Below are 25,345 nucleotides of genomic sequence, written 5' to 3' on the forward strand. Positions count from 1 at the left end.
GATGTATAGATCAATGGAATAAAACAGAGAATCTAGAACTAGAACCACATATATATGATCCACTGAGTTTTGAAAGATTATTTAACATTAACATTTTGTAGAATATAAACTTAATTCAAGAGCAGAGGAAAAGATAGTGTTTTCAGCAAATGGCTCTAGAACACCTGGTATCCATGTATAAAAAATTAACCTCAACCCTTTATTTCCATGCATAAAAATAACTTGAAAGGATCTATGAACCTAAATATGAAAGACTAAAACTATAAAACTTTAAGAAAAAATTATAAGGGAAAATGTTTATGAATTTAGGGTAGGCAAGAACTTCCTAGGATACAAAAAACATGATGTATAAAAGAAAAAAATTGATAAATGAGATTCCATCAATATTTAGAACTTTAAATGACATCATTAAAATGAAAAGTAGTCCTTAAACAGACCATATTTACAATGCATATAACCTATGACCAGAATATATAAAGAACACTTACAGCTCATTAATAGATAACCCAATTAAAAAGTAGACACAAGAAGATGATAAATAGCCAGTACAGCACAAGGAAAGGTGTGCAACACTAGAATCAGAAAAATACTAATCAGTACAATAACAAGAATGAATTATACACTAATTAGGAAGATGAAGTTAAAAGTTTTAAAAGCCTTGTCATGACTTTTTCTTTTTGTTGGATTCTCCCCCTTTGCATTTAATTTGTCACGCCCAATGGATTCATTCTGCTGGGCTTCCTGGGGTTGTGATCCTCATTGTCTTTTCCTAGGATATTGTCTAAAATTTTTGGAGTGCTGGTTTGGTATTCATGAAGTTCCTAAGGTTCTCTTTATCATGAAAGTATCTTATTTCTCCATCAATTTTGAAAGATAGTTTTGCAGGGTACATGAATCTGGGTTGGAGGCTGTTTTCCTTTAGGGCTTGAAATATGTCACTCCAAGTTCTTCTTGCCTTGAGGGTTTGCACTGAGAAGTCTGCTGTGATTCTGATGGGCTTTCCTTTGTATGTGATTTGTTTCTTTTCTCTCCCTGCTTGTAGAATTTTGTTCTTCTGTTGGGTTTCTGGAATCTTAACTATTATATGCCTATGTGTAGATTTTTTTTTTATCAAAGGTAGTTGGCTTCCTATATGTCTCACTTATTTGTATGTCAAGTTCTTTTCCCCTCCTTGGAACGTTTTCTGCCATCACTTCTGTGAACAGTTCTTTTATGTCATCTGCACTCTCTGCTCTTTCTTCATTGACTCCAATCAGTCTTATGTTATTCTCCTTTGCATCGTCTAGCAGCTGCTGGATTGATTTCTCATGGTCCCTTATAATTTTAAAGCAATTTTTCTTTTCTTGGTCACTAATTGCAATCTTATCTTCTATATCTGAAATTCTGTCCTCACATGTGCTCATTCTGCTGTGTAGACTTTCAATGGAGTTTTTAATTTCCTGGAAATCTGTTTGTATCTGTTTTATGGATTCCATTTGTTTCTTATGTTGGGATTCCATCATGTTCCTCAGCTCCTCTATTTTTTTTACCTGTGTCCTCTCTAGATTTATTAATCATGTCTTGCACTATGGGCACAATCTCTGCTGTTATCTGAGAAATTATTTCTGATTTCATTTTTTCCAGATCCTCTTTTGTTGCCAGTTCAGGGAGTCCAGGTGGTTGAGTATCAGATTGCTCCATCTTGTTTCCCTTTGGGGTTGCTGTAGGTGATCTGGAAGTCTGTTTTTGAGGCTTGTTTATGTGTTTTCCCATTTCCACGGGTGGGGGGTTGCTTCTGGTGCCCACGTGGCTCACCTTCTCTGCCCTAGGAGCCTGGGATGGCAGTGGGGGAGCTTCCTTCCAGGTGCTGGGACTGGCTGAGCTTCTCTGCCCTAGGAGCCTGGGATGGAGTCGGGGAGCTTCCTTCTGGGTGCTGGGACTGGCTCTGGACATTCTTAAAGTACTAAATTTTAAGAGTCTCTTTCCATTTCTATCCTTCAGAGTTTTAGTTTTTTTCCTTCCAGGCATTTTTTTTTTTTTTTGTACTGGGGATTGAATTTGGAACCTTGCGCTTGTGAGGCAGGCAGCAGAACCACTGAGCTAAATTCCAGGCCCAGGCATTTCTTGTTAATATTACCAGGCTTTTGTTTTTGCTCCTTTCTTATGGTCCTATTAGGTTGATATTATAGTATTATTATTGACAGATAGTATAAGTGGAACTTACTGAATTTTATGTATTTATCTTGTATACTGTTATGTATTTTCAGGGTTTTTAGCTGGTTTTCTTAGAGTTTCTAAGCACTGTCAGTTTTACCTGGTTTGTAAGAGTGATACATATGTTTTTGTCTTGTGTTTTATTGCACCAGACAACTCTCTGACTGATCATTAACACTAGTATAACTGACTGTTATAGTTTATGTCTAGATGTCCCCACTGCTACTGCTCATGTGCTCATAGGTAGGGCTTTCAGGAGGTGATTGGATCATGTGGGTGTTGTACTCATCAGTGTGGATTAGTCCACACTGATGAGTTAATAGCTAAATATGACCTTGAAAGGTGAAGCCTGGTTAGAGGAGGTAGGTCACAGGAGGGTGTGGCCTAGAAGGATATATGTCCTTTTCTTCTCTCTTGACCTCCATCTCTGCTTCCTGACCTCCATGCCATGAACTGTTTCTCCTCTGCCATGCTGCCCTGAGTTGGAGCCAGCCAACTATGAACCGAAACCACTACAAACTGTAAGCCGAAATAAATCTTTTCTCCTTTAAGTTGTGGGTGTCAGGTATTGTATCTCACTGATAAGCAAGTAACTAAGACAGATTTTGATCCCAGAAAAGTGGGGTCATTGCTGTGACTAACCACGTGGTTGAGAAATCTTTTGAACTAGCTGGCAGAAGGAGTTTGAAAAGATTCAGGATGCTGGCTAGAGAAGCAGCCCTAGATTGCTATAAACTAAGCTTGATGGTAGATTCTGGTCAGAGCTCAAAAGGCCAGAATGCTTATGGAAATGCAGCCAATTAAGACCAGGCTCAGGAGGTTTCAGTTGGGAACAAGAACTGCATTGGCTGTTGGACTCCAGGACATGCGTGCTATGCTTTGGCAGAAAATTTGTCTATATTTTGTTCCTGCCCTGAGATTTTGTGAGAGACTGAGATTAAGGGCAGTGATATAATTAATCTGGCAGAGGAAATTTCAAGGCAGCCAAACATTCAGGCTGTGGCTTGGGTACCATTGAGGGCGTTTAGCCAGCTCTATGTTGAGAATCAAAAGCAAATGGCCCAACAAAATGATTTAAAAAGTTTCAAATTTGGCCAGAAAGAAAGCCTCAGGAAAGTTGGAGCCTGTAAATATGGAGCAGGGGAGAGTTTGATTGATGAAAATACTAACATTAAAAAGAAATCAAGTACTTTGGAACTGGACAATACAAAGTGTGCCTTGAGGACATGGGAGGAACCCAAAAGACCCTACCCTTCACAGACTCAAAGGTGGAAAAGTGAAAGACTTTGCTTTGAGAAGAGAACCCCAGGGCACCACACTCCAGAATGGTGGCAGTCTGGGGAATGGGAATTGATTCTCTGGGATTCAGTTCATTATCCTCAGCCAGCTAGGCACTCAGAGGCCTCTGCAACCACTGGGAAGATACAAAAGGGCTCAGCTACCGTTCCTACCGGTGGCAGATTTTGGGTTATCCACATGCTGCTGATTTTACAAGCATGCAGAATGCAAGAATTGTAGAATCAGGAGGGTGTCCACCCAGATTTCAGAAGAAAGCTTGGAAGGCCCAGCAGAGTGCCCCTTGGAAGGCAGTGTGTGAACCTGTGAGGATAAAGCTGAAAGAGCAATGGAAACCCCAGAAGGTTGGAGACACCGGGAACACGGATCTGATCTGATGAAAGCCACGAGGAGCAAGCAAATCAGGCCCAAAAGAAGAGCCATGAGAGCTACAACCACCAGTGGATCTGTAAGGATGGAGCCACCCAATCCCTTTGGAGTTCCTGTCTTGGCACAGATTGCCCTAGCTGCTGGACATGGAACTATAGAGATTAATGTTTTCCTGCTGGGTCTTTTTCTGTTTCTATCCCTTTTTAATCCTTCAATTTCCTTCTTTTGGAATGATAATGCTTGCCATGTCTCTTTGAATGTAGGCTGCGTTTAACTTTTTTTTATTTTTACAGGAGCTCACAGCTAAAAGTTTGCCTTAAACATCAGAGACTTGGGATTAGACTTTTCAGCAGTGCTGAAACTATTAAGAATTTTGCAGCTCTTACACACAGACTAAATGCACTTTGCATAAAGAGATACATATGAGTCTTTGGGGGGCCAGGAGTAGAATGTTATGGTTTATAGCTAGATGTCTCCACTACCATGCCTCATATGCTCATAGGTGGGGCTTTTGGTGGCTGATTGGATCATGTTGATGTGATATTCATCAGTGTGAATTAGTCCATTGATGTGTTTATAGTTAATATGATTTGGGAGGTAGAACCTGATGGGAGGAGAGGGTTGCTGGGGGCATAGCCTAAAAGGTTGTATCTCCCTCCCTTCTTCCTTGACCCTTGTCTCTGCTTCCTGACTGCCATGCCATAAGCAGCTCTCCCCTGCCATGCCCCTCTGCCATGTTGCCCTGCCTTGGAGCCAGCCGACTATGGACTGAAACCTCTATAAAAGTGAGCCAAGCTGAGAATGGTGGTGCACACCTGTAATCCCAGCATTCTGGAAGCTGAGGCAGGAGGATCACTGCAAGTTTGAGGCCAGCCCAGACTACATAGTGAGTTCAAGGGCAGCCTGAACTAAATAGGGGGACCCTGTCTAAAAAAACAAAACAAAAAAAACCACACACACAAAAAAGAGCTAAAATAAACCTTTCCTCCTTTATGTTGTGGTTGTCAGGTGTTGTGTCTCAGGGATGAGAAAGTAACTAATACACTGACATTTTATTTTCCTCCTGAAGATATATCTAGTGTTTCTTCATAACAGATTTTTGCTATCATGTTTGAAACAATTATTCCATTCCTGCCTTTTAAAAGTTTTGTTGTTGCTGTTGTGGATTCCTCCCTTTGAAGTTCCCTCCAAGTTTTTCAACATGAATTCTCTGCATGCCACATAGTTTAAATTTTCAGTGAGATGATCCCCAATATGCCCCTCCAAACTTGGTACAAATCTATCTTCACTAAACTTTAATGTTTCACATTAAGAGTGTTTATCAGCTAGGGGTGTGGCTCAGTGGTGGAGCACTTGCCTGGCAAGTGCAAGGCCCTGGGTTTGATCCCCAGTACCTCAAAAGAAAAAGTCCATTGCTCTTATTCCACTCAAGCTAAATTTGATGACTATTTAAATGTGGCTAAGAGGTTTGGAATTTACAACACACCTGGTGTAGTTAGGGTTCTCTAAAAGAATAGACTCAATAGAAAATATATGTATGGGCCGGGGATTTAGCTCAGTGGTTCCAGTACCTGCCTTGCAAGCACAAGATTCTGAGTTCGATCCCTGGTACCAAAGAAAAAAATATATATATGTATAATTATGCAAGGGGATTTTTAGGTAGGCTTACAGGATCAGAGGAAGGAGAATCTACAATTGGTGTCTGTGCACTGGAGAGCTGAATGATCCACTATCTGCTCAGCCCCAGAAGATGGAAGCTGTAGAGCAAGAGGATCAAGGATACGACACCAGTCTAACATTGAAGGCAGCTGTAGAGTCAACAGTGAGGTCTACATTGGAAGGCTAAAGAAACTGGAGCCTGATGTCCAAAGGTAATGGTGAAGACTGGAGCCCTTCCAGAATGGGGACACTTCCTTGTTCTTTCCCTTTTTATTTTGTCCAGGCTACAAGTCTATTGATTGGTTTCACCCACATCCAAGGTGGGTCTTCTTCTCTTAGTTTGCTGGCCTACATGTCAATCATCCACAGACATACCCAGAGCCATGCTGTACTAATTCACTGGGCATTTCTTAAACTATTCAAGTTGCCATGGCATGATTCACTGTCCCACCTCATCAGGCCCCTGTTGCCTGCACACAGCACCCTCTTCTGGCTAGATTTCAGCAGTTACTAAGCAGGATGATGAGCAGGTGCTAACCCCAGAAGAAAACACAGCTGCAGTCAATTAAAAGTACATAGCTAGTTGGTCTTATGAAAGCATCTGTTTCCAGAAATTTCATGGTTTTTTTCAGACAGCATACTGGGGACCCTACTGAATGTGTAGCCCACCATAAAGCTCTTTAAGGGTCATTTCTGACTAAGCCAAAATTGGTATTTTTAGAGGCTTAGTAGAAGGCCTGATTGATGAGAAACAAAAGAAAATGTCTTCAACATAAACCCTGATTATAATACAAATGCCAAGAACCATTGAATCAGCAAAACACAGGGGTAACGGCCCAGAAAAACCACAGGTCATTTAGACTTATGGTCTTCTGCTTACATCGGCTCTCTTGGAAAGCCAAAGGTGTAGAATGCCAGACAAAGCTTTCCCAAAACTGGTCAAAACCCAGAGGGTGCCCATCACAAATCACAACCTTGAACATTTCTTTCTTTCTTTTTTTTTTTTTTTTTGGTACTGGGGATTGAACTCAGAACCTTGCACTTGCAAGGCAGGCGGCGGAACCACTGAGCTAAATCCCCGGCACAAACATTTCTAACTGTGAAAGGGAAAACCCACAGACCTTCAGTGAACATGAGACAGGACGCCCCAGGGTGTGGCCCAAGTGGCAGTAAAGTTCCTTGGTCCCTTGTTTTTTAACCAGAACTGAGATAGCAAGGAAAGAACTGAGGATCTTAGGGAATTACCTCCTGCCTGGAAACAGAGCTACATCAGAGCCACACAATGCGGAGGAGCTGTGTCCCAGGTGAATTGCATAAGAAAAGTCTTTGGTCATCATGGAGATGAAGGAGATTTGCCTACTGGGAAATGCATCTTCTGAGGGATGCAGCTTAAAGGTGACTTAAGAACACAGATGCCAGGGATTTAGCTCAGTGGTCCTGCTGCCTGCCTTGCAAGTGCAAGGTTCCGAGTTCAATCCCTGGTACCAAAAGAAAAAAGAACACAGATTCCAATTCTGGCTCTTTCTCCTCACATCAAAGCAGTGTCAATATATCACCCACCCAGAGAGCAGTGGGGCTGTTTGTGCTCAGCACAGCCTAATAGTGCCAAGCCCATTGTAGAGAAACCTAAATTCATTGGCTTATGTATTCGTTTATGGATGACCCTTACTGAGAACATAATTCTTTCTTTGGTATTGAGTATTCAGTGTTGATATTTAGTATTGGTATTCCAGTATTCTTTATACTGGATTTTACAATTATTTTTGCCAAACCCTTATTGAAGATGTATTTTCCTTTCACTAAATACAAAAGAGCATCATTTTAGCCCACTTCTGGCTAAATTTCACTGATTACAAAGCAGATTGAGGACCAGGTTCTACCTCTAGAATAAAACACAGCTGTAGTTGATTAAAAGTACACAGTTCGTCTTATGAAATTCACATGAAAGAGAGGTGGCTGGCATGCAGCAAGAGCTTCTCACTGTCATTTTCCTGCCCATGGGGCACCATTCCATAAGGAAAACAAACTGATGTGAGAGCCACAGTAGCAGGACATGCCGGCACATCCCCAACTCTACTACAGATCTATTTCTAGCAAAACTCAGGGCTTCTGTTCCTGTTATCTCTTGCCATATAATAAATCTCCCCTAAACCTACTGTATAAACCAACTACCATTTTATTTCCCAACATGATTTTTTTGTTGATAGGACTCACTGGGGAGCTCTTTGCTCTACTTGAGCTTGGCTGAGGCTCGGGTCATCTGGAGGCTGGATTTGGCCAGGAAGTTCACAAGGCCTCACTCATGTAGCTCCCTCACATTCCTGGAGTGAACTTGGTGGAGACAACTAGGAGGTGGGCAGCTGGGGTTCTCCCATCTGTGGGACTGCAGGCCATTCCACCTTCACATGGCCTTTCTGCAGTCTCCTTGGGTGGTCACTCTGAGGGTAGCTAGACTTTTTGGGGTTCTCCAAAAGGCAAAAACAGAAGGTACCAGGATTCCTATGACTTAGATCCAGAACTGGAACCATGTCGCTTTCTCATAATCTACTCATCAAAGCAAGTTACAGACCATCCTCAGTTCTCCATGGACAAGGACTGTACATGGGTAGATGTAGCTCCTGGGGGTGGGGGTGCTGTCTTTGGAGAAGAACTGTTATGTGTTCTCTAGCTGAGCCTTCATAAAAGTACAAGAGAATGGCCTGCGCAATGCACCAGAGTCTGCCTATTTAATAACAAATGTAGGCAAAACAAACAAATGGTATAAAACTACTATGGAGCAAGATCCCAGCATTAATTCTAATACTTCTTCATTAAGGAATTGGGGAAAGGGTTAATTAGACATGGTTTAAGTAAATGTCTTTCCTCTAGCCCTTTAGTGACATTTCCTTTGTCAGTTTATATCAACTATTGAATTTCTCCTGTGATTCATGTCATCATATTGTAATGATCATTTCCCTTCTGAGGAAGCTCCATCTCACCATCTTCCGTCATTTAAAGTTCATAATTTATGTGCAGAGTCTTTGTCAAATGTCTCCTTCCCAGACGTTACTATCCCTAATGACTTCTGAATGATGTCCAAAACCTAAGGAAGAGTGTTCTCCAGCATACACTTTGAAACATTTCCCTGCAAATAAAATTTCTCTAACTGTGCTGCTTTTTGATTTTGAAACATTGTATCTTATGAGCAGTTAGAAGGTTTTAGAAGGCCAGGAATTGTTGCCCAATGAGTAACTTCCAAGTTATATAGAACCTAAAATGGACCCATACATAACAGAGTATGTTCTCATGCTTGAAATAGGTACACATTTTGATCATAATGAGGAATAAATGAATGCTACATTCTGAATGCCTATCTCCTCCTAAAATTCATATGTTGAAATCCTTATCCCAAAAGCAATGGCACCACCCAAAATGATCTTTAAGTCATGGGGGTAGAGCCCTCATGATAGGGATTAGTGAAATTTCAGAGAGCTAAGTCCTACCATGTGCAGACACAGGGAGAAGATGCTGTCTATGATCCAGGCCCTCAAAAGACACTGAATCTGCTTTTCCTTGATCTTGGACTTCCCAGCTTCCAGAATTATAAGAAACACATTTCTGTTGTTTATAAAGCTGTTTAGTTTATGGTATTATGTTACAGCAGCCAAAATTGATGAAGACAATGAGTTACCATTTGCAAAGGACCTAGGACATTGAGTTTCAGTAATTGTTGGTTACCATTTTGGTATCTGCCCTATGTCTTAATTTCCAACACAAAGTCCTAAAGTCCTATACAGACTCCAAAATACTAGTACTAAAACTTTAAGTTACCCTAACTGTCCACCTAAACCGTTTTTTCTTAGTGTCTTTGAATAGGAACATTCCATATACTTATATTTCACTATCAATATGTTTGGTATTTCTGCTATCTTTAAAAATCTTTTTTATATTTTTAGCTGACACATATTATTTGTACATATTTATAGGGTATGGTACAATAATTAAATATATGGACATAACATGTAATGATCAAAATCAGGGTAATTAGCATTTGCATCTCCTCAGGCATTTCTTACTGAGAAACTTCGGTCTTTTCTAGTTATTTTGAAATATATCACAAATTGTTCGAGACTGTAATTATCCTAACTGTACTGTAGAACACTAAAACTAATTGTTCCTATCTAACTACTCTTCTACCTGTTATCAAATCTCTCTCTATTGCTCCTCCCCACTTCCCTTTCTAATCTCTAGTGACCACTATTCTACTCCTTTTCTTCTATTAAATTGTTGGTTTTTTTTAGCTTTGGCAAATGAGTAAGAATGTGCAGTATTTGTCTTTCTGTGCTTAGCTTATTTCACTTAACATAATGTCCTCCAGTTTCATCTGTGTTGCTGAAAATGCCAAGATTTTATTCTTTTTAGGGCTGAAATTTTGCATGTCTATCATGTTTTCTTTAATCATTCATCAGTGAACACCTTGGTGGATTCCATATCCCAGCTATAGTGAATAATGCTGCCACAGACTTGGGAGTATAGGTATCTTTTTGATATACTGGTTCCATTTCTTTTGGATATATATCTAATAGGATTGCTAGATCATTTGGTAGTCCTCTTTTTACTTTTTTGAGAAACCTCCATATTATTTTCCCTAGCAGCTGTAGTAATTTATATTCTCACCAAAGTGTATGCATTCTCCTTTCTCCAAATCTTCATCTGCATTTGTTATTTTGTATCATTTTGACAAAAGTCATTCTAATTTGTTTGAGCCGATAACCCATCATGGTTTTGATTGCTTTTTCCTTGGGGATTAGTGATATTGAGCATTTTTCCATGTATTTGTTCACCATTTGTATATCTTCTTTTGAAAAATGTCTACTTATGTGACTTGCCCATTTTTGTTTCTTGTTTTTTTGGGGTTTTTTTGGTACCAGGGATCAGACTCAGGACCTTGTGCTTGTAAGGCAGGCGGCAGAACCACTGAGCTAAATCCCCAGCCCTACTTGCCCATTTTTAAATCAGATTTTTTTTGCTGTTTAGTTGTTTGAATTCCTTATATATTCTGGATATTAATTCTTTGTCAGATGAATAGTTTGCAAATATTTTATCCATTCTGCAAGTTGTCTCTTCATTCTAACTATTTCCTTTACTGTGCAAGAGCTTCCTAGTTATAATCCATTTGCCTATTTTCACTTTTGCTGCTTGTGCCTTTTGGGTCTTAGCCAAAAAATCTTTGTCCACACTAGTGTCATGAACATTTGGCCAGTGTTTTCTTCTGCATTTCTATCATCCTACTTTGTGTTTTTCATTTATGTCCTCCTTTCAATTTCTTTTTACCTCCCTAATGGCCTCTTTTAGAAATTTTTCCTTCCTATTTATTAGTTTCCAAGTTACATGTTATTTCTAAGAGGTTATGTTTTAACAAGTATACTTTACTAATCAAAATTTGAGTCATTTACTGCCTTTTTCCTTCCTCAACAATATAGAATTAGAAAAACTTTCACTGTGATCACCCATCTTATTTATACACAGTTGCATATTTTAGTTGGTTTTTTTCTAATTCTCAAGACCTGTTGTTATTGGTTTGTACAGATGTTGTTTGTTTAGATTTTAAAGTTAATTTTTATTCATTGATAAAATCTACTTGGTCAATTTTATGGCCTTTGTTCTTACATCTTCAACTATTTCTACCTATACACACACATTCTGCATTTGATGATTCAGGGTCTGCATGTCTAATTCTGCTTAAAATTGCTTTTTGCTGACTTTTGCTCTGGTGCTTTATTAGTCTTTCAAGATTCGTGAGTTTTACAACACTGAGATTCCACCTCACTCCAGAAAGAATGGCTGCTATCGTGAAATCAACCAATAACATACGCTGGCGGGGCTGTGGGGAAAGAGGAACCCTGCTCCACTGCTGGTGGGAGTGCAGACTGGTGCAACTACTGTGGAAATCGGTATAGAGATACCTCAAAGAACTAGGACTGGAAGTCCCATTTGACCCAGCTATTCCCCTGTTGGGTATCTTCCCCAAAGAATTAAAAGTATCATACCACAGTGATATATGTGCACCCATGTCCATAGCAGCACAATTTGTAATAGCTAAAACTTGGAAGCAGCCCAGATGCCCATCAACTGGAGACTGGATCAAGAAAATGTGTTGTTTTTTTTTTAATAAAATGGAGTACTACTGAGTCATCAAAAATGAGAAATTAGAAACGTTTATTGCTAAATGGATGCACATTGAGGCTATACTCTTAAGTGAAATAAATAGGACACATACATGTAAATACCAGATAGTTTCTCTAGTGTGAGAAACTGAAAGTGTAAATAAGGACTAAAAGGTATAATAGATAATGTGAAATAGGAAGAAAAGAGGCAAAGGGGAGGGGGAAGTGGGATGGGTAGGGGAAAGGAAAGAAGGGAATGGAATTAATATGAGAAAATGAAAAAAAGGAAACAAAGTCTTTGTAAACAGAGAGGAATGGAAGGGTTGAAGGGAGGGCAGGGGAAGAAGGGAGAAAAAATAGGAACCAAGAGAGTATGTAGAGGTGCATATCTCCAGTGATGAATGCCATTATATTGTACACCTAAAATGTACCAATAAAAGGATATACCAAAAAAAAAAGATTCGTGAGTTTTAGTTCCTGTATCTTGGAAATTACATGCGTAATTATTTGTACCTAGGTAGAAAGTGGAAAATGAATTCCTCCAAAGAGTAGGATTTGCAGCTGCCTCTCTGGGTGCCTGGCAGAATAACTAACCCAAGAGTACTTTAAATCAAATCTTGCTTGAGGTTTTTGTGAGTACCCTAAATAAGTCCTTTTTTCTATAAGCTTATTTGATGTCAGGATTATGACTTAAAAAATCAAGGGAACTTACTCAGTTCAAATTTCTAGTCAGCCTATTCTATTAAAAGGGCCAAGTTCAGAGGCAGCTTAATTTTTTATTCACTTTTTTTTTTTCCTGTAACAGGGATCGAACTCAGGACCTTGCACTTGTGGGGCAGGCGTGTTGCCACTGAACTAAGTTCCTGGCCCCTCCTATTCACTCTTTTAGGTGAAACTGTCAAGTGTCATCTGTCATGATACTAGAAACAGAAATTTGTGTGTTGAAATTTTACTGAATTTTATTTTGGTTTTGGAAAGTCAACATCATCTGTGGTGTGGCTGCCCTAGACAGACTTTCCAGGAGTGTAGCGAGCAGGTCAGTCCCTGATTTCTGCTTCCTATTCTTCTGCCCATTCCAAGTAGAATTCAAGTCACACTCTCAAGATGAGGTTGCCTGGGGAGGACATCTTGAGTGTGGCTCTACTGATGGCCACATCTATCCTTCAGGTGCACCATGATGGGGCCCACTGCATTGTGACCCTGACTCCACTCTCACTGCTCCTCCATCTGCTTGGTTATTTGATTGGATACCTTCTCTCTCTCAGGTTTCCCAGCTTTCTCTGGGAACAAGGGCTACAGCATACCTGAGGGGCTCTCCTCCTTAGATCTACCCAGTCCAAGAAGTCATCTTGAACAGTAACCGGTCCCTAAGCTGTTCTCTGACCAGGACTGGGCCCAGATTATGGCCTCCTAACCCCAGTCTACTTAGGTGCTGCCTCCATGTTGCGAGCTAGACAGCCTCCTCCTTTTTCTTCTCATTTTTTCCTTCCTTAAAACCTTTTTCTCTTTCATGCTCTTGTTCACATGTTCTATTCTTATGCCCTATGGTTACATACAAAATATCATGGTTACATCTTTATTGATAACAACTCAAATCCCCACCCACATTTTTCTAGTTTGGGGTTCCAGGATTGAACTCAGATGACAGCCAAACTCAGAATGGACAGATGTTCCTCCCGCAGCCTTAGCACATCACTATCCAACTTTAATCCCCTGTGGTTTTCTCACTTCTAGTCTGAGTTCCAGAGGCAAACCTGGAGGTGAGAAGTGAAGAAAACAGAAGCCATGCCAACCTTGTACACTACCAAGAAGCAGACTCTGTCTCTGGGACGACCCCCAACAACATAGAGGAGGAAGATGGGCGTCTCCAGGTCTGCCGTGTATGTGGGGACAAGGCCAATGGCTATCACTTCAATGTCATGACATGTGAAGGATGCAAGGGCTTTTTCAGGTAGAGTTACCCATCAACCTGCACTCACCTGCCACCACTGACACACCGGGTCCCATCTAACTGGAAGCTGCTGTGAACCCCCTGGGCAGTCTAAGAGCCTCACTTCAATCTGTCTCCCAGATCTAGAGTGTGGGCTGGTGGCCCACAAAGTCCTCCTAATTAGTCTCAAGTGCACTATTTATATCTCAGGGGAATCTGTCATCTTCAAATCTTCCTGGGTCTACCCAGGTCCTATCTGGGTCCTGGGACCCTACCTAGGTCCCTTTCTATTGTGAACCATCCTCCATGTGTTCTTGAAAAAAAGATCAGCCAGTAAAAGAGTAAAAGATTTGAAAATCCAAGGCAGGACTGGATAGTAGGCTCACATTATCCAGCTGGAAAAACAGAAAGACAAAGCCAGCTTGGCAAGGCAAGCCTCAGCAAAGTCTCAGACTGAGAAAGGGGAGGAGAGAAAGGAGTGACGATGGGGCATGTGGTGCCGCCCTTAATTCCACACTTGGGAATTCCTAGCACACCAGCCTGCGCTGGCCCTTTGGAAGGTCTTCCTGGTAGCTGTTCATTCGAATGGAAGTGAACCCAAGACCCAAGGTGCCACCCTACAATCCCAAAGAAGGAGTTCTGGTCAGTGAGTCATAAATGGAGGATTTGTTTGGCTGTTTGCCTGGGGACTCACAGGAAGACTTCTAGGCCTAGCTGAGCCCACAGAAGTACTGCAGTGGCCTCTGGGCTAAGAGAGTTCAACGTCACCAGGGTGAAGAGTTCCCAGGTGCAGGGCAGACAGGGCCAAGCCTGAGCCATTGTCAGGTAACTCTGCCTAGGGTAGGTCCAAAGAGCCTGGGCTATCACAGGGCTGAGACCCAGCAGCAGTGTCAGGATGTGTTTGGCTACTGGTCACAGAAAACTTGGCTCAAACTGGCTTAACAATAAGGAAAGTATGCTACAGTTCATAGCAGGAAGTCTGAAGGCTTTCATGTTGGTGAATTCTGTGGCTCATGTCTGCCTTTTCCTTTTCTGCCGCCTTACTGGAGAGCTCTCTTGGACCCCAGGGCCTAAGCAATAATTACAATGTTCAGCCAAGGAAAAAAAACCTCATCTTTTCTTCCTCCAAGGACAAGACAATTGTCCTAGAGGAGCCCTTCATACTTCATGGGCTAGAGCTGGGCCTAGCGACTGCTGTTAGCAGCAGACACTACATCACCAAGCTGGGTGCAGGCCCCAGGGCTGCATAGAGGCAAGTTCACATCTGAATCACATCTGGGTTCTCCCAGCACAGAAGAGGACGTCTGAGGTGTCCATCCAAGCAGCACTACCTTGGGGATGGGGATCATCTGCTCTCTCCTTCCCACTCAGTGCCATTCCCAGCATTTGCAGAGGGAGGCAACATATCACGGTGGGAAGGAGCTTGGGTTCAGCATCACACGGACTTGGACTCACATTTCATCTCATCCTTTACCCGGAGGACTGGTAGTGATCTATCTGATCAAAGCCTTAGTCTCAGGCATCTATGCCGGGCACATAAGAGAAGAGATTTCACAGAATTTTGAAAAGTAGATCTGCAAAGCTCTGCAAAATATCTAGCTTAGAATTTGATACAAAGCATACCTGTAATAAATGAGACCCCTTCCTCCTTTCACCCATTCTCAGTGCACTTTGGAGCATCATAAGGGGTCTCTTACCCAGGCCAGCAGGAGTGGCTAGTGTGTGGGAGGTGGCACCTGAGATGTTCCCTAGGATGGTCACCTGGTTAGAGAGCTTAGGCCTCTGAGATCAAACCTGTGAAGTCACCATGAGCATGACCCAGTCCAGCCCTCAAGGCCGGCTAGCAGCCTCCCTGACTGATGCCAAGTTTCCAAGCCAGCATTCCTCATTTTTTGCACTGTTTCATTCCATCCAGTTGTGGAAATGAAGGTAATCCAAGCTAGGGCCACACTGGCAGGGGCTTTGATGGGAAGTTCATGACTCCTGGGCTGTGGGGAGAGGCTGTCTCCCGAAGGCACTGCCTCCACTGTCTGCCAACTTCAGGAACCTGTGCAAGGGTCTATGGATCAGCGCCTGCTGCACCTCCCTCACAGGGCTCTGAACCTCTGCCACCTGAGGCCATACCAAAACCCAACTCTGCATCATCTAGGGAGGTGCAAAATGTTCCTCAGACCTTGCAGCTTTCTCACATTATCCCAACCCCCCAGTCTAGAATGACAGCTGGTCAAGGGAGGGAGCTGCTTTTGCCTCATATGCTCCCAGGGTCAGACTCTGCCTCCTAGCAGGGGTTCAGGGCTGGACTGGGGCTGAGGCATGAACATGGTGGCCCACAGGTTTGAGCTAGGAGGCCCCTCTCGAAGGGACGAGGCTATGGACTGAGGGCTGGAGTCCACTGTGCCAGAAAGTCACCTGTGAAAAGGCGACCCCATCCCCTGTGGGAATGTGTCAGAGAAGGCTCCTCCCCTGCTCCTGTTCTTCCTGCTGAGTCCCAGACCTTAAGCAAGAGGCTCACCTATGCCTTTCCTAGACCTGGCCCCACTCGAGGGCAAAGGCAAGGCGCACAGAGCCTGTGACTAGGTTTCCTCGCCCACAGACGAGAGAGCGTGAGAGAGAGGCAGTGTGACCGAGCTCCTGGCCCAGAACCGGGCCCCATGAAACGTATCCTTTGCTTCCTCCCCTCACAGGCGGGCCATGAAACGCAATATCCGGCTGAGGTGCCCCTTCCGTAAGGGCACGTGTGAGATCACGCGGAAGACGAGGCGACAGTGCCAGGCCTGCCGCCTGCGCAAGTGCCTGGAGAGCGGCATGAAGAAGGAGAGTGAGTGGGGCTGCTGGGGCAGTGTCCAGGCCTGCGAGGGGCCGGGAGATGCAGGCGTCTGCAATCTGCTCCGGAGGGGTGGGCAGCGCCGGGGCCCTTTCTCTCAGCTGTCCCTGCACCATGGCTTTTGTCCTCTTCCTAGCTGTCCCCCTGGCGGTGTCCCCTAACTGGGGAGAGCGACCTTGCGCGCGCGCGCGCGCGTGTGTGTGTGTGTGTGTGTGTGTGTGTGTTGGGGGACATGCGCGTGCTGAGCCTCACCGGCTGCTGTCCCCTCAGTGATCATGTCCGAAGCGGCCGTGGAGCAGAGGCGGGCCTTGATCAAGAGGAAGAAAAGGGAAAGAGTGGAGAACCAGCCTCTTGCCACTCAGGGGCTGACGGAGGAACAGCAGATGCTGATCAGGGAGTTGATGGATGCTCAGAAGAAAACCTTTGACACCACCTTCTCGCATTTCAAGGACTTCCGGGTAGGGGGCCTTCAGAGCTGGTTCCTCAAAACCTGACTCATTTTCTGGGCTTTTCACTGTGTGATCCCAGAGAAGGGACCCTAAATATGACCTGGGAACTTGTTAGAAATGCAATTTCTCACCTCTCCTCCCCATTAGAAACGGGGGAGGGGGGCAGCAAAGACACCCTGGTGATTCTGCGAATCTCTACTGTCTCCTGCAGCAGCAGTAACTCTGGAGAGAAAGCTAAGAAGTTCCAGTCTTTTTTCTGGCTTTTAGGGCTTTACAGGATAGGGTCAGGACCTGAGGGGGCATGACTTTGGTGGACTGGTGTTCCTTCAACAGTGGGGTGTTCTCCTAATGGCCTCCCTTCCTGGATGTCCACAGGTATCTCAGGTGGCCTGCCCAGCTCAGAGAGCTAGATTAGCCCAGAGGCTCTGGCTCAGTTCTTTGCCTTTGCACCAACAGCAGGGATACCAACAGCAGGGATACTGTGACAAAGGGGAGGAGGATGCCTCTATCTCCATTCTGACTGTGCAGAGATTGTGTGACCATTACTTCATAAATCTAGAAAGCACTACTTGATAGGAGATGGCCACATAGAAGGAGTAAGTGCTGCCTGTGTGCACACATGTGTGCATGGGAGCGCATGCCTGGGACTGTGCATCTTCTTAGCTGCAGATGGCGAACTGGGGTCTGTGTGAAAACGAATGCTGTCTGTCCTCTCTCTACCCTGTCTTGCATTCCAGCTGCCAGAAGTGTTTAGCAGTCGCTGTGAGATGCCAGAGTCTCTGAAGTACCCACTGGCAGAAGACAAGTGGAAGCAGATCAAGGAATATCTGGGTAGTATGAAGATCTCTCTGCAGCTGCGGGCGGAAGATGGCAGTGTCTGGAACTACAAACCCCCAGAAAACAGCGATGGGAAAGAGATCATTTCCCTGCTGCCCCACCTGGCTGACATGTCAACCTACATGTTCAAAGGCATCATCAATTTTGCCAAAGTCATCTCCTACTTCAGGTAGAACATGGGGCTGGGCAGATAGATACGGAAAGGAAAAGGAAATGACCAATCATGTTCAAAGGATCTAGGTAAGTCCTTCTAAATTTGGGGGACATTAAGAGCCAAATGACCCTCTGTCATTGTTGCTGCCTCTCAGAGCACCAGTGCCCTAGCTGTCTGGCTCGTTAGCTGTGGGGCTGTGGGCCTGTCATGTAACCCACTGGGTCCCCATCTGGAGATAGGAACTAATCATACCAATTTTGTGGGGATATAATATGAAATAAAGCATCTGAAGAGCACTCAGCACGTGGTGAACGTTCAAGTAGTAGTTCCTTCCCTTCTCAGTTTCCCCGTGTGGGTAGGAATAACGAGTTGACAGTTTCAGAGCAAAGGCTGAGTTGGAAGGAAAAAGAAGGGAGTCTATGGAGAGACGATAGGAAGGAGAGGAACAGATGCTGTGCCTCCAGCTATCTGCAGCCAAGAGAAGGCTGAGCAGGCCTTGGGGAGGGTGGGTGGTCCTGAAAGGTTCAAAGGACCAGGTCTCCCTAGCACTGGGCACGAGAGCAACAACTGTGATACCTGGGGTTGGTGGGAGACCCAAGACTGCCCTGGTCTAGGGGGAGCTGAAGCCCTGTAAGATGTAGTCTGTAAGCCTAGAGATGGTGTTGGGCATCTTTGACCTTGGGTTGGCCTCATTGCCTTGCTGAGCTTCTACATGTGGGGATGAATCAAACATGCCAGGAACACAAATTCAAATTAGGTCAAGGAACAGAAAAAGAAGTCTATCTACTGGTGTGCACATAAATGGCATCTGTTGATCCATAGGTCAGCACCACAGTGGTAGGTCACTTGCTGCTTTTCATGACCACCTATTTTGAGTACACTGACCAGTATGTGCTACTGTCATTTTATTTCACAAGTAGAAACTAAGGTTCACTAAGAGTAAGGAAAGCTTTCAGCTGGTCAATGGAAGAGGGCAGATTTGGAAATAAGGGACCTGAATGCTAAGCTAGGTGGGCATTGAGAGTCCCAGATGGTAGCAGGAGAGGAGAGGACCATAATGGGAGTCATCTGCTTGGCAGATTGTGACAGGGAAAGATTGGAGGCAACCAGGAAGCAACTGAAACAATCCTCAGGGGAAGGCATCCTTCCTAACTCTGCCCTGTCTCTTCCCTCAACATGTGGAATATGCTCATCTGTGGGTGCTTCCCTGAGAGCTATCATCCCCTCCCTATGCTTGCTCCCAGGGACTTGCCCATTGAGGACCAGATCTCCCTCTTGAAGGGGGCCACCTTTGAGATGTGCCTACTGAGGTGCAACACAATGTTCAACACAGAGACTGGGATCTGGGAGTGTGGTCGGCTGACCTACTTCTTCAAAGACCCTAAAGGTGCCCAAGGGATAACTTGGCAGAGGGAGGGAAACACAACAGTTGTGGATGGAAGGGAGCTATGCCAGGATCTGTGGGTCCTGGGAGTGCAGGGTAGGAAGACTGGGTGATGGAACAAAAGACCTTGACGAGGGAAGGCTGGGTCTTGGGTTAGCTTCCTGAGATCCTGCACTTGAAATCCAATATCTGCCCACAGACAGCTTCCAGAAACTTCTCCTGAATCCTGTGATGAAGTTCCACTACATGTTGAAGAAGCTGCAGCTGCATCAGGAGGAATATGTGCTGATGCAGGCTATCTCCCTCTTCTCCCCAGGTGATAGCCTCCCCCAGGCCCATGACATCCGCTCTGCTGGGTCTACAGAGGTAGCAACTTTCTCCTGTCCTTCCAAGGAAGGTTCTGGCCAATAGCCTTGCTCCCCACTAACTGCTTAGCCAGGGTAGGGATACTGAATGGTTTTTCCTTGGATTTGTGGGTGGTTTAGAGCCCTAGCACTCCCTCCCTGCCCTGCTTGAATGACTCTGGCTCAGGAGATGGTCAGAAATGTCCCTCTTGGGGAACACTGAGCCTGTCCTTGTCCCTCCCCACCCTTGCTGGTACCTCATCCTTTCCCACCCTGCCCCAACCCAGACCGCCCAGGCGTGATGCAACGTGCAGTGGTGGAACAGCTGCAGGAGCAATTTGCCACCACTCTGAAGGCCTACATTGAGTGTGTCCGGCCCCAGCCTGCCCACCGGTGAGCACAGCAGGGAGGTGGTGAGTGAGGGATGGGGTGTCAGCCTGAGCACCAGCCAGGCCTCGGGAAAACCTGTGGGGCTCAAGGCTGTGCCCTGTTGAGGGAACACTTATCTGCTGCCAGAGCCTTCCAAACTCATGTCATCCAGGGCAGGGAAGAGCTGGATACTCTCCTGAGTCTCCTACAGGCTCCTCTGGCAATGGCCATAGATAACTACATAATGGTAAAGATAGCACAGATACCAATAGTGATGGGAATCAGAGATCTTATTGGGAGGTGCCATCCCTGGTGCAAAGGAGTCAGTGTGCCCGATTTCCTTTAGTTTTCCACTGAAGGAGATGAGTTCCAACACCCTTGTGCATGGGAGCCAAGATTCGGGACAGTTTCCTAGGGTTCCCAGGCCAGAGGAGCAGAGACTGGCAGTGGACCCAGCCAGACCATGTCCAAAGCGCAAGCTCTTGAGCACCATCTACAAATTTCTCAGGAAGAGCACACACTGGGGGTGGGAAATTGCTTTCCTTGTCTGCTTATGACTCAAAACAGCAAGGCTGCTTGGAAGTTGATCTAGACAGAGGCTTTCCTAGTTTCACTGATTCTGAGTCCCTGTGATCTAGTGCATAGTCCGATACCCATGGGCCCATGGACAAGGACACGCTTGGATTGTAGTGAGCTCTGTGTATCATAGTGTGAACTGGAAGCTCAAATCTTCCCGAGGCCTGCACTTTTGGGTTCAGCATCCTGGGATGCTGTGGGGGCCATGTCTTTATTTGCTTAGTCCTGCCTTGTATGGGACCAAGAGGCTTGGAGATGCCAGCTTTCTTATCCTTCATGAGAAACAGAGGTGTATGGTATGTCCAGACACTAGATCCAGGGCTGGATCCAGGAAGAGATTCTAGCCTGTCTCTAATAACCTCCAGCTTCAGTCCTGGCCCCTGGTATTAACCAAGGGAGTGTGACTCTATGTACCCTCAAATTAACCCATGCACTTGGCACCTACAAGGTGTGGAATTTCCACCTAGGTCTGGAGATGCAGAAACTCAAGCCCTGTGGGTGAGAGCAGGGAAAGCACAATTCCTACTTTAAATACCTCTTGACACAGCCAAAGGAATTCAGCTGAGCCCATCTCTTGGCTGACCTGAGATGCTCTGAGATGAAATTTGTGCACCCTCGGAGCAGTGTCAGGGCTTCAGGCTAGAGAGAGGGAGGACTGCATCCCAACCTCTCCTCTGGTGGCTACAGGTTCCTGTTCCTGAAGATCATGGCTGTGCTCACCGAACTGCGCAGCATCAATGCCCAGAACACCCAGAAGCTACTGAGCATCCAAGACACACACCCCTTTGCCACTACGCCCCTCATGCGGGAGCTGATCAGTGGCACGGACGACTGAGTGGTGGCCCTTGGGTGGAGCCTCTGTGGGACAGCCAGACCCAGAACTCTCTGAGATGTTACTTCTTTTTTTTTTTTTTTTTTTGGTGCTGGGGGTCGAACTCAGGACCTTGAGCTTGCAAGGCACGTGTGGTGCCACTGAGCTAAATCCCTGGCCCTGAGATGCCACTTCTGAGGCTGGACAGATGGACAATGCTGATAGGTGACAACATTCTGACCATAGCAGGGTAGCATTTCTTAGGCACTGGCCGTGGGCACCCCATCCCCCAGTGCATCCTGGAGAGAGGGAAACCATAGATCAAGTATGGAGAGTGCACTGGCCTACAGATCAGGCCCATCAGAGAAGCAAGGCTGCTCTTCCCTTAGACAAGGTCCTGTGGTCTGGGAATAAATCCCTAAATCCCTCTAAAATGCCACGGTGGGAGAGGGAAAGGAATAATGGGGCTGAGCCTCCATAGCATCTATGCCACACCCACGATCATTGTCCGGAGTCTCTTCCTTGCTACCTCTAATAATCCTGCCTCCACTTCCTACCCACTGGACCAAACCCCGCCCTTTCTGCTAAGCTGCTCGGGTGGGGGTTCCAGGCCTGAGCTCATCAGCAGGTGCACTGGTGTCTGTGGGAGTCTTCTAGAGAAGCCAGGAGGCCCAGACTGTGTCAGAAGCTTGCGACGACCTCATTCTGGGTCTCTTCATCCACTCAAGCACATTACTAAGTACCAGCATGCTGTGGGATATACACTATTGACTCAGATGTGGACCTTGATCTCAGAGCTTACAGTTAAGAAAACAAAGTCGGAACACAAGCAGCATGGATCAAAAGGGCAAGTGACACATGACATAAGCCCAGGGAACTTCTTTATGTGGATGCTGACTGCGCTGGGGATCTGTGGGTACTGGGGGCCCCAGGGAGGGTTCTGAGGACGTGTTTATGGGAGGAAAAGGTGGGAACTGTGGCTGTGGTAACTGTGTGGCTTGGTATGGGAAGTCTGAGATGGGAACACTGAGGTGCTTGGTGACATGGCTGCGGTGACTGTGGGTTAATAAACATGCCAGATCAGAGTTGCTGTGTCCACTGATACCCCATGTACATAACTGCTAAAGAGTGTGGAAATATCTGCCTTGTTCATAATAATCTGTGAATACTTTTTGCATTCTCACAAGTTATACTTTAGTTTTGCATAAGGCTTTCTCTACCGGAGAACTAGGCTTAGCAATTATGTTCCTGGGTATACTGAATCCAGGCAAGAGGACTTAAATAATGAACTTTTGGCTAGAGATGTAAACATTTTTTGGCCTCATTTTCTGGAGAAGAAAGAAATGTGTGTGAGGGGGAAAAGAAATAAGAACAACACATTTTTTAATTACTGATTTCATTTTTGCCCTTTACATTTCTGAAGGCTCTGCTGGTATAAGAACATAACAATGAATTATTTAATTTGGTTTGCTGATAAAATAATCAACAAAAATTTAAAGTATACATATACCATAATTAAAAATGTAACTGAATTAATCTTAAATATCTAATATTTGGTCACAAATGAAAGCACAAGGAAGTGAATTTTAAGGAACAGATAATTGCAGAGCTCACCAGGGCAAACTGAGAATAAGAAATCAATAATATAAATCATCAGTAATATAAAAAGTAAATAACAAATATAAATCAAAGTAAATAAATGTATTTTATAACTCTCCAGATTTACCAGTCTTTTCTGCATCAAGCACTCATGTTAATAAGCCCAATGAATACAGCTTTTGTTCTTAGGAATTCTAATTACAGACTTAGTTGTAATTAGAAAATGTTTCTAATTTAGAAATATAAATTTCATTCAACTATGTTCATAAATAATACAGGTATCTCCTTTTGCCCAGGGAAATAACTTTGAGTGCTGTTCATTCTGGAGGCCGACATTGTTGCTAGATGTAGGTTAGGGTAAGATGAGGTTAAGGGGAGATTAAGATGAGATTTAGGGTAAATTCCCAGCCCCCAGAAATGATTTTCAAAACACCTAGGCATTTTCCCAAACACTGAATTTGATATATACATGATTTATAATTATAAAAATTAAGTACTCCAGAATGATTAAGATGCAAGAATAGCTGAAGAGCTCACACCGATACTTCCTTTTAACAGCTTTGTGGGTCTTGTTGGTAGGACCAGGAAGAGCCGGATTCAATTTAGCTAATTTCAAACATTTGGGTTTCCTCATTACTGGCTTCCTCGAGCTTTTGAAAAGTAGAATTAAGCATCAGTTTCTAGGTATCTCTGTGGCCACTGACCTTTTATTAGGCTGTCAGGAGAGTGTGGAGTCAGTCTCCAAAGCTCAGGGTAGGATGTAGAAAAAATATAACTCCCAACATGTTAGTGTCAAATGTGCTGAGTTCCTGGTCTTAGAACACTGAGGAATGAAGTCGAGAGCCAAAGGAAGAAGTTAGGAGAGTTTAATTGTAATAAGGGGAAGTATTTAATAGTGCCTAGATTTTCAGGAGGATCCCAAATGGGTGGCCACTGAGGCCCTTTGTCAGGGGTAGTTTTTTATACAGCAAAGTCACAGTGTGGGTATAACATGGTAAAAACTATAATCAACCTAAAAGATTACAGGTATAGCCATTTAGCTAATATAATAGGGAAAAGAGTCATGTAGCAGGGGTACATGGAAAGAACCTTTGGGGAAGGGAGGGGAGTACAGGTCTGGAGTTCTGGTCACCTATCCAGGTGCCTCATGCCTGGACTAGGTGGTGATGATTACAGTATAACCTCAAGTTGTTTATCTTGCAGGCCTGGCTATTCACCTATATTCTGAGCCCTGGCTCGCTTCAGATTTGCCTCCAGCCACAATTCTGATGTCTCTGTTTTTTTGTGCTTTCTTGAAGGCCCAAACTCTGACCATATATTGATTTGTCAGAGACCCTTGTAGTTAGGTTTCAGTATCTACCTGTCTAGTGTATGATGCAGGCCTGAGGGAAAAAAAATATATTAAGAGATAGAACTAGGAGACAAAGTGGGGTGCCAGGATGATCAATGCTGGTTGCAACTGACAAAAGTGCTGGCCAGTCCCAGACACTGACTTTTGTTGGAAATTAATTGGATTAAAGGCGAGCTATGAGTAGTTCTTATGGAAATTAATGTAAACAAGGCTCATAAAGGACAAGACAAAGCATTTTTGAATTAGGAACAGAACAGACAAAATATATGGTTGTATTTAGAACATTGTTTTTTTAGTTAGGTTTTAGTTGGAACAGAATTTGAGTGCGAGGTACTCTGACCTCGGCACGGCATGGAGGCTTTGGCCAGATTCACTTCTCAAAACAAGCCAATTGTGGGGTTAACTATTTACAGCCTGCTTTGGGCACAATCAATACTATGGTCCTCTACAAATTTCTATTTAATTTAGCTCTTTCTGGGGAAAAGAGGTTGTAAAGAGAAGCATTTGACAATCTACTTCAACCTAGCCCCAGACCATTTGTCAGCTCATCCTATCAACTCCCACAGCAGCCTGTTTCCCCTGCTTGCATTCCCCTTATCTACCCACAGCTTTCCTAAGTCCCGTGGTGCTGATGGGTGGATTAATTATTCCCACTCCCGAGACATGGGTGACCATCCCAACATTTCTATTCACTTTCTTTCATAAAGGAATTCACTATCAGTGCTTCCTGAAACATGAACCCAAAGGACTTTCATCTCCCTTTTTGGAAGAATTTAGAAACCAAACAGGAGCCTTTCAGGGTTCTAAATTAAAAGGATGCCTTACAGGACATTTAGCTCAATCCCAATTCAAACACCTAAGACAGGACCTAACAAGGTAAGACCAAGTCCCAAACAAATGGACTTCAAGGCCAACATGAGGCCCATACCACAAGTAGCATCTGGTTTCTGCTTGTCCAGGTCCCTCCCCTTCCCCATTGTTTTTTTTTGCCATTTTACAAATAGGAATGCAATCAGCCCACCCCACTGCCTCAGTAAATAGAGAGGACCAGATC

The 25,345-nt window shown here is 44.3% G+C and overlaps 1 protein-coding gene across 4 annotated transcripts in view; it reads left to right on the forward strand.

The window, feature by feature from the left end:
• The window catches only part of Nr1i2 (nuclear receptor subfamily 1 group I member 2), a 33,654-nt gene extending 11,228 nt beyond the window's left edge, over positions 1-22,426 (forward strand). Inside the window, exons 2-10 of one of the 4 annotated variants that reach the window (XM_087209021.1) lie at positions 5,518-5,729; positions 13,398-13,614; positions 16,278-16,411; positions 16,688-16,875; positions 17,604-17,872; positions 19,102-19,244; positions 19,441-19,557; positions 19,873-19,978; positions 21,218-22,426. In XM_087209021.1, the coding sequence (XP_087065147.1) occupies positions 13,583-13,614; positions 16,278-16,411; positions 16,688-16,875; positions 17,604-17,872; positions 19,102-19,244; positions 19,441-19,557; positions 19,873-19,978; positions 21,218-21,365 (1,137 nt within the window). In that variant the 5' untranslated portion in view covers positions 5,518-5,729; positions 13,398-13,582 and the 3' untranslated portion in view covers positions 21,366-22,426. Of the gene's footprint in view, positions 1-5,517; positions 5,730-13,397; positions 13,615-16,277; positions 16,412-16,687; positions 16,876-17,603; positions 17,873-19,101; positions 19,245-19,440; positions 19,608-19,872; positions 19,979-21,217 lie in introns of all 4 variants that reach the window. The other 3 variants (XM_021263091.2, XR_002396983.2, XM_021263086.2) reach the window with 3 other exon arrangements.
• The last annotated feature ends 2,919 nt before the right edge of the window (positions 22,427-25,345 follow it).

The sequence above is a fragment of the Heterocephalus glaber genome, unplaced genomic scaffold, assembly GCF_053883595.1.
Source record: "Heterocephalus glaber isolate CG9 unplaced genomic scaffold, H.glaber_assembly_v1.0 deba00000122, whole genome shotgun sequence".
Classification (NCBI taxonomy): domain Eukaryota; kingdom Metazoa; phylum Chordata; class Mammalia; order Rodentia; family Bathyergidae; genus Heterocephalus; species Heterocephalus glaber.